This window comes from Belonocnema kinseyi, chromosome 5 (assembly GCF_010883055.1).
Source record: "Belonocnema kinseyi isolate 2016_QV_RU_SX_M_011 chromosome 5, B_treatae_v1, whole genome shotgun sequence".
In the NCBI taxonomy this organism is placed as follows: domain Eukaryota; kingdom Metazoa; phylum Arthropoda; class Insecta; order Hymenoptera; family Cynipidae; genus Belonocnema; species Belonocnema kinseyi.
The window spans coordinates 145,009,092-145,022,444 of NC_046661.1; the positions used below are offsets into that span (position 1 = coordinate 145,009,092).

At 20.4% G+C, this 13,353-nt stretch overlaps 1 protein-coding gene across 1 annotated transcript in view; it reads right to left on the minus strand.

Annotated features, from left to right (window-relative positions):
- Window positions 1-7,619: 7,619 nt before the first annotated feature.
- LOC117173937 (transmembrane protein 184C-like) overlaps window positions 7,620-13,353 on the minus strand; it is a 56,194-nt gene continuing 50,460 nt past the window's right edge. Inside the window, exons 11-12 of the mRNA XM_033362585.1 lie at window positions 8,482-8,505; window positions 7,620-7,986 (exon numbers count right to left, since the gene is read on the minus strand). Coding sequence (XP_033218476.1) covers window positions 7,777-7,986; window positions 8,482-8,505 — 234 coding nt within the window. The 3' untranslated portion in view covers window positions 7,620-7,776. The remainder of the gene's footprint in view (window positions 7,987-8,481; window positions 8,506-13,353) is intronic.

A 13,353-nucleotide genomic window follows, 5' to 3' on the forward strand; every position in this document is an offset into this window, starting at 1 on the left:
GAATTTTCAACAAAAAAAGAAAACAAATTTTAACCACAAATAAACTAAGAAAATAAGAAAATATTCAACGAGATCAGATTAATTTTAAGACAAAAATATAAATTTTTAACAAAAGAGTTTCACTTTCAACAAACAAAAAATAATTTTCCGCTAAAATCGTGAATATTTCATTGGAATACTTAAATTTTCACGCAAAAAGATGAATTTTTCAATAAAATTATGAAATATTCAACTAGAACAGATGAATTTTGAAACGAAAATCTTAATTTTTGACAAAAAAGTTTAACTTTCAGCAAAAAAAATTAATTTCAGGTCAAAATCATGAATTTTTCATTGGAATACTTAAATTTTCAAAAAAGAAGATTAATTGTCGACATCAAAAATACGAGTTTTCAGTAAAATGAATTAATTTTCTAAAAAATAGTTGGATTTTCATGGAAGTTAAATTTCCAGTAATAAAAAATTAATTTTTCACATAAATAAAAAAATTTTAATCAAAATGAGGAACTTTCAACTAAAAAAAATAAATATTTAACTGAATCAGATTAATTTTAAAACAAAAATATGAATTTTTGACGAGAGATTCACTTTGAAGCAAAAAAATTAATTTTACGCCAAAATCATGAATTTTTCATTGGAATTCTTAAATTTTCAAAAAAGAAGATTAATTGTCGATACCAAACAAACGATTTTTCAACAAAATACATTAATTTTGAAGAAAATAGTTGAATATTCAACTAAAAAAGAAAATTTTTCTACAAAACAGTTAAATTTCAACTAAGAAGATCAAATTTTAACCAAGCTGATGAATTTTTAACTGATATAATATTGAACCAAAAATACGATTTTTCAGCAAAAAAAATTTAATTTTTAACAAAATACTTGAATTTTCATGTAATAGTTCAATCTCCAGTAAAAAAATTAATTTTTCACTAAAATAAAAAAATTTTAACCAACATGAGGAACTTTTAACTAAAAAAAAAATAAATATTCAACTGGATCAGATCAATTTTAAAACCAAAATATGAATTTTTGACAAGAGTTTCACTTTCAAACAATAAAACTAACTTTCAGCTTAAATGATGAAAATTTAATTGAAATACTTAAATTTTCAATAATAAAGATTAATTTTCAAATACCAGGATAATTTTTTACAGAAAATGTTTTTTCAACAAAATGGTTTAATTTTTAACTCAAAAAGACAACTTTTCAACTAAGTAGTTGAATTTCAAGTGAAAAGATCCATTTTTAACCAAACTGATGAATTTTCAATAAAAAATACTATTTTTTAACGAAATACATTAAATTTGAACCAAATAGTTGAATTTTCAACTAAAAAAATGTCAATTTTCAACTAAAAAATATCGATTTTCAACAAAAACTGGAATAATTAATTTTAAGTTGAACAAAATTAATTTCCAGAAAAATGATGAAATTTTAAACCAAAATGAGGAATTTTGAACTAATTTTAAAACAAAAAAATGTGTTTTTGAAAAAAGAATTCAACTTTAATCAACAAAATTAATTTCAAGCTAAAATGATAAATATTTAATTGGAATACTTAAATTTTCAATCAAAACGATTAATTTTCAAACAAAAAAATTAATTTCCTACAAAAAATACAATTTTTCAACAAAATACTTGAATTTTCATGGAATAGTTCAATTTTCAATAGAGAAAAATTAATTTTTCACAAAAATAAAGACATTTTAAACTATATTGAGTAACTTTTAACTAAAATAGTAAATATTGAACCAAATCAGATTAATTTTAAAACAAACAAAAAATAATTTTTCGACAAGAGTTTCATTTTCAGCCAAAAAGATTAATTTTCGAACACAAAGATTAATTTTCTACAAAAAAAAGATTTTTCAACAAAATGGTTTCATTTTTAACTCAAAAAGACAACTTTTCAACCAAATAGCTGAATTTCAACTACAAAGATCAATTTTTAACCAAACTAATGAATTTTCAACTAAAAAAGATAAATTTTCAACAACAAAAAATGGAATAGTTCAATTTTCAGTTTAAAAGATTAATTTTCCACAAAAATAAAGAAATTTTAAACAAAAGTGAGGAATTTTTAATTATAATAAATATTCAACTGGAACAAATTAGTTTTTAACAACAAGATTGATTTTTAACAAAAGATTTTAAATTTTAACAAAACAAAAAAAAATAATTTAAAGCTAAAATGATGAATATTTAATTGAAATACTTAAATTTTGAGTCTAAAAGATTAATTTTTAAACAAGAATATTAATTTTCTAGAAAAAAAAAAACTATTTTTAAAACAAATACAGAATTTTTCAACGAAATAGTTGAACTTCAAACTAAAAAAAAAACAACAAATATTTCACCAAATAGTTAAATGCCAACTAAAAATATTAAATTTCAATAAAAACGACTATTTTTTAACAAAATATATCAATTTTTCAACAAAAATGGAATAGTTAAATTTTCAGTTAAACAATATAATTTTCCACAAAAGTGAAGAAATTTGAAAGCAAAGTGGGGAATTTTTAAGTTATTTTAAAACAAAAAGATGAATTTTTGAAAAAAAGAGTTTTACTTTCAACAAAAAAATAAATAAATTTCAAGCTGAAATGATTAATATTTAATTGGAATACTTAAATTTTGAAACAAAAGATCTAACAAATAGTCTAATTTTTAACTAAAAAAATCAATTTTCAACCAAACAGTTGAATTTTGAAGAGAAAAATATCAGTTCTCAACAAAAAATGGAATAGTTCAATTTTCAGTTTAAAAAAAAATTAATTTTACCCAAAAATAAAGAAATTTTAAACTCAAGTGAGGAATTTCTAACTAAAATGATAAATCTTTAACTGAAATAGTTGAATATTAAAGCAAAAAGATGAATTTTCAAATAAAAAAGATACTTTTTCAGCAAAAAAAGAATAGTTTAATTTTCAATCAAAAAAAAAAATTAATTTTCAACAAAAATAAAGAAATTTGTAACCAAAGTGAGGAATTTATAACGAAAATAATAAACATTCAATTGAATCAGATAAATGTTAAAACGAAAATATGAATTTTTAACAAAAGAGTTCCACTTTCAACTAAAGAAATTAATTTGCAACTGAAATTATGAATATTTAATTGGAATACTTAAATAAAAAAATATTCATTTTTAAAAAACAAGATTAATTGGCTACAAAAAAAAACAAGCTATTTTTCAACAAAATAGTCGAATTTTCAACTAAAAGAGAACCAAAAAATAAATAAATTTTCTACCAAATTATTTAATTTTTATCCGAAAGTACGGGTTTTCAACACAATAGTTGAATTTTCAAACCGGACATATGATTTTTTAACAAAAAAAAGTTTATTTTCAACTGAAACAGATTAATGTTTAACTAGATAGATGCATCTTTTATCAAAAAAAAGATGCAATTTATACAGAAAATGATTCATTTTTATCAAAATACACAAATTTTCAATCAAATAGTTCAATTTTCTACCATTTAAAAAAAAAAATATTTTCGTTGCGAAAATACGATTTTCTAACAGAACAATTTTGTCTTTAACCATAAAATTACATTTTCAACCAACAATAATTAAAAATGCTCCAAAAAATAGTTAAATTTTTAAACCAACATGATGAATTTTTAGTTAAAACGAATCTTCAACCGGAATAGTTGAATTTTCAACCAAAAAGATGAATTTTCAACTAGAGAGATTTTTTTAACAAAAAATACGAATTTTCAACAAAATACATACAATTTTCAACTCGAAAAGATCAATTTTCAACAAAAAATTGAATAATTAAATTTTCTACTTAAAAATTAATATCCAGCGAAAAAAATATAATTTCTTAACAACAATTATTTTTCATTCTGAATAACTATTTTACGAGAAATCTTTTAAAATTTGCATGATTTTCTAAAATTGGTAGGAAAAATTGGATTAATTTTAAAATATATTTCTCCAACTTTTCCTACGACTTTTAGAAAATCCTAGAAATAAAAAAAAATTAATATTCCTGATTCTCTTTTCACAATTTTGGAAATATTTTACACTCTTTATAAATATTCTCTTTAAATAATTATTCAAAATGAAAAATAATTTTCAATTTTTCTAGGAATCATAAGAAAGTATTTTGTTATTCATTTAAAGCCTTTCAGAAATTTGAAAAAGCTTACAAATTTTTTATTCGAAAATAAATGAACAAAAATTGAATATTTTAGACTGAAATAATATTTTTAAAATAATAAAAGCCTTTAATTACAAATATATTATTGTGAAGATATTTTTATGTTCAAAATAGTTTATAAAGTTTCAATCGGGCATTTACATTTTTTAATGGAAATTCTTAAATTTTGAACTGATTTAGAATCGTTTTGTCAAATCAATTATTGTTTACTTTTTAATTCTTAAAGTACAGATCCATTTTAAAAATAATTTACATATTTACTTGCATTTACAGTTTATAAAATAAAATTTTTTTAATTGTGTAATTTTAAAAGAACTTTAATTCTATACCAAAAAATAAATTTTTATACTAACAAAAACTAATTTTTACTGAAAAAAAAAAAACGATAAATTGTCAACCAAAATTTGAACAGTTAAATTTTAAGTTAAAAAAATTAATTTCCAACTAAACAAATCAATTTTTAATTAGATTGAAATATGCAACTAAAATTATGAATGTTTAAATGGAAATAATTGAACTTTAGACAAAAAAGATGAATTTTCTACCAAAAGAGACGAATTTTCAAACGAAAAATATCATTTTTAAACCAAAAATTGAATCATTGAAATTTAAATCCAAAAATAAATATTCGAGCAGAAAAATGCTTTTTTAATCAACATTATAGAATATGTTGCAAATAAAATAGTTACATTTTCAGTTGAAGAAAAATATAATTTTCAAGCAAAAAGGAAACCAATGTTTAACAAAATAGTTAAATTTTTGGAAGAAAAGAATCCTTTTCATAAAAAAAGAACAGTTCTTCAATTAAATAGATAATTTTTCAATGCTAAAATGAATTTTTAATTAAAATTATAAACATATTTAACTGGAATACTTGAGTTTTAAACCGGCAAGAATAATTATTTTTTTAACAAAATACGTGTATTTTTTCAACAATATAGTTAAATTACTATTAAAAAAGTCCAATTTTGATTAGAATTGTTGAGTTAATGAAATTAATTTTAAACCTAACTGGTGAATTTTCAAATAAAATGATAAATCTTTAACTAGGATAGTTGAAAATTTTATAAAAAAAAGAGTAACTTTAAAAATGTTCAAAATTATATTATTTTAAGTAATTTTAAGCTAGACACATTAAAAATTGAAAAATAATTTTTTTAACTTAACAGTTCTTAAATAAGAAGTTAAATTTTGTTATTTTAAATAGTCTAGGCATCCTTTAAAAGTTTAAAAAATTTATTTCACAATCTTGAAAAATCTAGAAGTGGTTTTTAATTTTTCCAAATTCAACATCATTTTTGAATTTTTTGTCAGAACTTTTAAATATATTTCAAAATGAATTGAATTTTTTCTATAAGTTTTATAAAATCCTGCAAATTAAAAAAAAATTATAAATAACAATAGAACACTTATTATTTGTAAAAATATTTAAGTAATTTCAAGAGATATTTAGAAGTTTTAAAACAAAATTCGAATTAAATTTAGAACTTGAAATAATTTCAAATACTTACAGCCGAATTTAAAATAAAATTTAGATTTTTGCAGATTTTAAACCAAAAATGTAGCATTTTATTAAGAATTGTGAAAGACTACAAAAGAATAAAAATTTTCTTAAGATTCTTAGGAAAATTGAAAAGGATTTTTCACTTTGAAAAATTATTGTAACAGAAAGTTTAAGAAGATTTTAAGAGATTAAAAAAAAAAAATGATCAAAGAAGAACATGGAAGATTTTAGGGACTTTATTTAATTTTCTGGATTTTCAAAAATTGCAGCAAAGTTTCGATTAATTTTAAAATATATTTAGAAGTTCTGAAAAAAAATGTTAACACACTTTGTTTCAATTACATTAAATAATTTCAAGTTTTTAATTAATTTTGAATCTTTTCAAAACTTCTATGTACCTCTTAAAATTACTCAAATTTTTTCTATAAATAATAATAAAGAAAGACCTGAGACTCTGAATTAAAAATATTTTATTGATAAAATCATGAAAATTTTTATTTAAAAAAAAATTATCGGAAAAAAGTATATATTAATTTCAATTCTTATCAAGACTTTCGGATTGAAACAATTACAGATCCATTTAAAAAATAAATTCTTCATTTATATTTACTGCATTTATTTACTGCACTTCAATTATTTAAAAAAAAACTGTTAAAATCCAACTTAAGCAGATTTTTCTTCTGAAAATTCGTAAAATTTCCGGTTTTTCCGGTCCAGCGGCCACGTTGTTTTTAATTAACAAATTCTCGATTTTAAAAGCTTCTAATTTTTTTTAAGCCTTGAAAACTGCCTTTTAAAATTCTTTAAATAAAATATACACTTAAAAATTAAAATGGAAAATTTTTTAAGTGAAAGATCACAGTTTAGCAAATTATTGAAAAAACTGTTAAAATCAAAGTTGGACAAAATTTTTATTCTAAAAATTTTGTAAAATTCCTGCTCAAAAAATAAATTCACTGTAATTTCTCGGTTTTTTCGGTTCTCATAAAATTCAGCCAATAGTAGAAATTTCATTTTAAAAAAATATAAAAATTTTTAAATTAAGGTCAAAAAGAAATCTATTTTCTTATGAAAAAAATAAGTATGCTAAAAAAGCACAACAAAGCTTTACAATTTAAAAACAGACTTTCAAACTAACTTCATTTTCGGCTCATTAGAGACAAAAATAGCAATTAAATAACAATTGAAAAAAGGGAGAAAATCTAAATCTTCACAAAAAACGTATTTTCAGACAAATTTTCAACCAGAGATTAAATTTCAGTTAAAATGATGAATGTTCAATAAAAAAAAAAAGATGAAATCTCAACGGAAAATGTTAATTGTTGAAATTTAAATACAAAAATATTTTTATTTTTAATCAAAAACAGTTATATTCATAAAAAAATGTAAATACAAAAGTTGAATCTTTAAAAAAAAAAAAACAGATTTATTTTCCATCGGAAAATGAATTTTGAACAAAATAAGATAATTTTTCAGAAAATAGATGAATATTTCACTAAACTCATGAATCCTCCAACTAAAAAGTGAATTTATAAACACTAGTTGGTACTTTTAATCAAGTAATTGAATTTTCAACCAAAAAATATATATTCTCAACAGCAAAAAAATGTAATAATTGATATTTCGATCCATAGGGTTTAATTTTTAATAAAAAAAAAAAAAAAAAACAGTTGAATTCATCTATAAAAAAAAAACAACATATTTTCAATAAATTATTTGAATCCTCAACCAGAAAAGTCTTCAAGACTGCATTTTTAAATCCCTTCAATTACAAATGTAGACTTGAAAAAAATTCTAAAATGGAAAATTTTAGAACTGTTAAAATCAAACTTGGATAAATTTTTCATCTAAAAAAAATGGCTAAAAAAAATTCACGGTCTTTCCGGGTCAAGACGCAACCCTGCTGAATAGTAGATTTCTAAATAAACAATTATAATTATATTTATTATAAATAAAGCCACTTTTATTCCCTTCACGGGGGTAGAAAAATAATTCTAAATCTTATTTTTTAATCTCCGCTTGCTTACTATCTCTAAAAAAAAAGCTTTAATCTGTTATTTTATAAATACGATTTTTAAATTCCGATTTGAATTCGGAATTAAACTGCCATTGGCATCGAGATTTTTCCGTGCGGATCGTAGCCTTCGAGCTGGAAATCTTCGGGTGTGAAACTGTCAATGTCTTTGACTTCGCGGGTGATTTTCAGCTTGGGAAAAGACTTTGGCACTCGTTTCAGTTGTTCCTCGAGGGCGGATACGTGATTTGAGTAGACATGACAGTCACCCATGTTAATGATAAATTCTCCTGGCTGTCGAGAAAAAAATAAGGAAAAGGGATTTTTAATTGGATAATTTATCTAATTAATTTTTTTAACCAATTATAATTAGGTGAGATGAAAATGTAAAAACTTTTATTCATAATTTATCAATTTCTTCAATTTTTAATTTTCAATTTATAACATTTTATATAAAAGTATTTAATTTTCAACGAAATAGAAGAAATTTTAACTAAATAATTGAATTTTCAACCAAGAAAAGAATTTTTAATAATATAAAATAAATATTCAACGAGATCAGATAATTTTTAAACAAAAATATAAATTTTTAACAAAAGAGTTTCACTTTCAAAAGAAAAAAATTTAATTTCAACCAAAAAGATGAATTTTTAAATAAAATGATCAAATATTCAACTGGAACAGATTAATTTTTAAACAAAAAGATTAATTTTTAACAAAATAGTTTAACCTTCAACCAAAAAAATTAATTTCAAGTCAAAATTATGAATATTTCATTAAAATACTTACATTTTCAAACAAGGAGATTAATTTTCTACAAAAAAAAACGATTTTTCAAAAAAATACATTAATTTTCAAGAAAATAGTTGAATTTTCAACTAAAAAAGAAAAATTTTCTACAAAATAGTTAAATTTCAAATAAAAAGATCAATTTTTAATCAAACTTGTGATATTCCAACTCAAATTATGAATCTTGCAACTGAAATATTATAATATTTAATCAAAAAGATGAATTTTCAATCAAATACATGGATTTTCAACTAAAAAAGGCACATTCTCAACAAAAAATAGAATAATTCAATTTTTAGTTAAAAAAAGAATTTTCCACAAAAATAAAGAAATTTGAATCAAAGTTTGGAATTTTGAAATAAAAAAAAAAAAATATTCAACGAGATCAGATTAACTTTAAAAAAAAATTATAAACTTTTAACAAAAGAGTTTCACTTTCAACCAAAACATTTAATTTTCAGCTAAAATCTTGAATATTTAATTGAAATATTTAAGAAATCAAACAAAAAGATGAATTTTAAAATAAAATTGTCAAATATTCAACTGAAACAGATTAATTTTTTTTCAAAATAGTTTAACTTTCAACCAAAAAAATTAACTTCAGACCAAAATTATGAATATTTCATTAGAATACTTACATTTTCAAACAACAAGATTAATTTTTTACAAAAGAAAACAAACGCTTTTTCAAAAAAATACTTGCATTTTTAATTAAAAAGACTAGTTATCAACCAAATAGTTAAATTTCAACCAAAAAGATGAATCTACAATGAAATACATGAATTTTCATTTAAAAAAGATACTTTTTCACCAAAAAATGGAATATTTTAATTTTCAGTTTAAAAAATTAGTTTTCCACAAAAATAAAGAAATTTTAAACCGAAAGGAGGTATTTTTAACTAAAATAATAAATATTCAACTGGAACAGATTAATTTTTAACAAAATGATTAATTTTTGACTAAAGAGTTTAACTTTCAACCAAAAAAATTAATTTCAAACCAAAATTATTAATATTTCATCAGAATACTTACTTTTTCAAACAACAAGATTAATTCTTTACAAAAAAAAACGATTTTTCAAAAAATACATTAATTTTCAACTAAAAAAGAAAAACTTTCTACAAAATAGTTAAATTTCAACTAAAAAGATGAATTTTTAACCAAGCTAGTTTTAAACCAAATAGTTAAATTTCAACGAAAAAGATGAATTTTCATTTAAAAAAGAAACCAAAATTATTAATATTTCATCAGAATACTTACTTTTTCAAACAACAAGATTAATTTTTTACAAAAAAAAACGATTTTTCAAAAAATACATTAATTTTCAACTAAAAAAAAAAAACTTTCTACAAAATAGTTAAATTTCAACTAAAAAGATGAATTTTTAACCAAACTAGTTTTAAACCAAATAGTTAAATTTCAACCAAAAAGATGAATTTTCATTTAAAAAGGATACTTTTCACCAAAAAATGGAATATTTTAATTTTCAGTTTAAAAAATTAGTTTTCCACAAAAATAAAGAAATTTTAAACCGAAAGGAGGAATTTTTAACTGAAATAATAAATATTCAACTGGAACAGATTAATTTTTAACAAAATGATTAGTTTTTCACTAAAAAGTTTAACTTTCAACCAAAAAAATTAATTTCAAACCAAAATTATTAATATTTCATCAGAATACTTACTTTTTCAAACAACAAGATTAATTTTTTACAAAAAAAAAACGATTTTTCAAAAAATACATTAATTTTCAACTAAAAAAGAAAAACTTTCTACAAAATAGTTAAATTTCAACTAAAAAGATGAATTTTTAACCAAAGTTATGATATTCCATCTAAAATTATGAATCTTTCAACTGAAATATTATAATATTTAACCAAAGGGATGAATTTTCAATCAAAGACATAAATTTTTAACTAAAAAAGGCACATTCTCAACAAAAAATAGAATAATTCAATTTTGAGTTAAAAAAATAAAGAAATTTGAATCCAAGGTGAGGAATTTTGAACTAAAAAAATAAATATTTAACGAGATCAGATTAATTATAAAACAAAAATATAAATTTTTAACAAAAGAGTTTCACTTTTAACCAAAAACGATTTATTTTCAGCTAAAATCATGAATATTTAATTGGAACATTTAAATTTTCAACCAAAAAGATCAATTTTTGAATAAAATGATCGAATATTCAACTGGAACAGATTAATTTTTAAACAAAAAAAAATTAATTTTCTATAAAATACATAAATTCTAAACCGAAATAGATGAATTTACGACCAAAAATTGAATAGTTAAATTTTCAGTTAAAATTTAATGCTCAACCAAAAAGATGAATTTTTCAATAAAATGATCAAATATTCACCTGGAACAGATTAATTTTTTTTTCAAAATAGCTTAACTTTCAACAAAAAAAAATTAATTTCACGTTAAGATTATTAAGATTTCAATAGAATACTTACATTTTCAAACAACAAGATTAATTTTCTACAAAAAAAAAACGATTTTTCAAAAAAATACTTAAATTTTCGATAAAATAGTTTAATTTTTAACTAAAAAATACCAGTTTTAAACCAAATAATTAAATTTCCACTAAAAATAGAGAATATTTTAATTTTCTTTTAAAAAATTAGTTTTCCACAAAAATAAAGAAATTTTAAATCAAAAGGAGGAATTTTTAACTGAAATAATAAATATTCGATTCGATATTAACTTTAGAACACCAAAATTAATTTTTTACAAAAAAAAAAGACTTTTCAACAAAATGAATTATATTTCAAGACAAAAAAGGTAACTTTTGAACCAAATAGTTGAATTTCAACTGAAGAGATCCATTTTTAACCAAACTGATGAATTTTCAAATCAAATGATGAATCTTCAACTGGAATAGTTGAATTTTAAACAAAAAAAATTGAATTTTCAAACTAGAAAATGATTACTTTCTATCAAAAAGAGGAATTTTCCAAAAAAATGAATTTTCAACCAAAAAAAATGCATTTACGACCAAAAATTGAATAATTAAACCTTCCGGTAGAAATTTAATTCTCAACCAAAAATATTAATTTTTAAATAAAATGACCCAATATTCAACTGGAACAGATTAATTTTCTATACCAAAAATACGAATTTTCAACAAAACACATGAATTTTCAACTAAAAAAGAAAAATTTTAAACCAAATAGTTAAATATCAACTAAAAAGATCCATTTTGAACCAAAGTGATGAATCTTTTACTGCAATAGTATAATATTAAACCAAAAAGATGAATTCTCAAAAAAATACATGAATCTACAAGTAAAAATTATACATTTTCAATAAAAAATGGAATAAATTAATTTTCAGTTTAAAAATATTGATTTTCCAAAAAAATAAAGACATTTTTAACCAAAGTGAGAAATTTTTAATTAAAAAAATAAATATTCAACTGGATCAGATCAATTTTTAAACAAAAATATGAATTTTTAACAAGAGTTTCACTCTCAACAAAAAAAAAACATGAATTTTCAGTTAAAATGATGAATATTTCATAGGAATACTTGAATTTTTAATCAAAAAGATTAATTTTCTACAAAAAAAAAAACGATTTTTCAAACAAAATGGTTGAATTTTCAACTAAAAAAGACAAATTTTCAACCAAATAGTTCAATTTCAACTACAAAGATCAATTTTTTAAATAAAATGATTAATCTTTAACTTAAATAGTATAATATTAAACCAAAAAGATGAAATTTCAATAAAGAACATGAATTTTCAACTAAAAAAGATACATTTTCAATTAAAAAAATTAATTTCCCAAAGCTATTTTTCAACAAAATAGTCGAATTTTCAACCAAAAAAGAACATTTTTTAACAAAACAGTTAAATTTGAACTAAAAAGATCAATTTTTAACCAAAACTGATGAATTTTCAAATAAAATAATGAATCTTCAACTGGCATAGTTGAATTTTCATTAACAAAAGATGAATTTTTAAATAAAATGATCAAATATTCAACTGGAACAGATAAATTTTGATCAAAATAGTTTAACTTTTAACCAAAAAAATTAATTTCACGCCAAAATCATGAATATTTCATTAGAATGCTTAAATTTTTAGACAAGATGATTAATTGTTGACACAAAAAATACGATTTTTCAACAAATTACATTAATTTTCAAGAAAACAGTCGAATTTTCAAACTAAAAAAATGATAAATCAACAACTGGAATGATTGAATATTAAACCAAAATGATGAACTTTTAACAAAGAAGATTATTTTCTCCAAAAAAAAAACGAATTTTCAATTTTGATATTCAAAAATAGAAATGAATTTTCAACTAAAATTATGGAATGTTCAATAAAAATAATTACATTTTCAGTTAAAAAAAAAAAAATTCAGCGAAAAAAAAAATGAATTTCTAACAAAATAGTTGATGAACCAGGTGTCAACTGAATTAGTAGAATTTTCATTATTAAAAATTAAGTGACAGCCAAATAAAAAACAAATTTTCAACCGAGAAAGATCGAAAAATCGTTTTTTTCTTGGTTAAAACTTAATTTTTTAACTAAAAATGTCAATATTCCATTTTTTGCTAAAAACTTATATTTTTTATTTGAAAATTCAACTTTTTTGTTCGAAATTAATGTATTTTCTTGAAAACTCGTATTTTTGTGTAAAAAATTAATCTTTTTGCTTTAAAATTCATCTGCTTGGATAAAAATTCAACTATTTCAGTTTAAGATTTATTATTTCATTTAAAACTTCATCTTTATGGTTAAAAATTCACCTCTTTTTGTTAAAAATTCAACTATTTGGTTAAAATGTTGTCTTTTTCAGATGAAAATTCAACTATTTGGTGAAAATTTTGTCTTTTTTAGTTGAATATTTAACACTTTC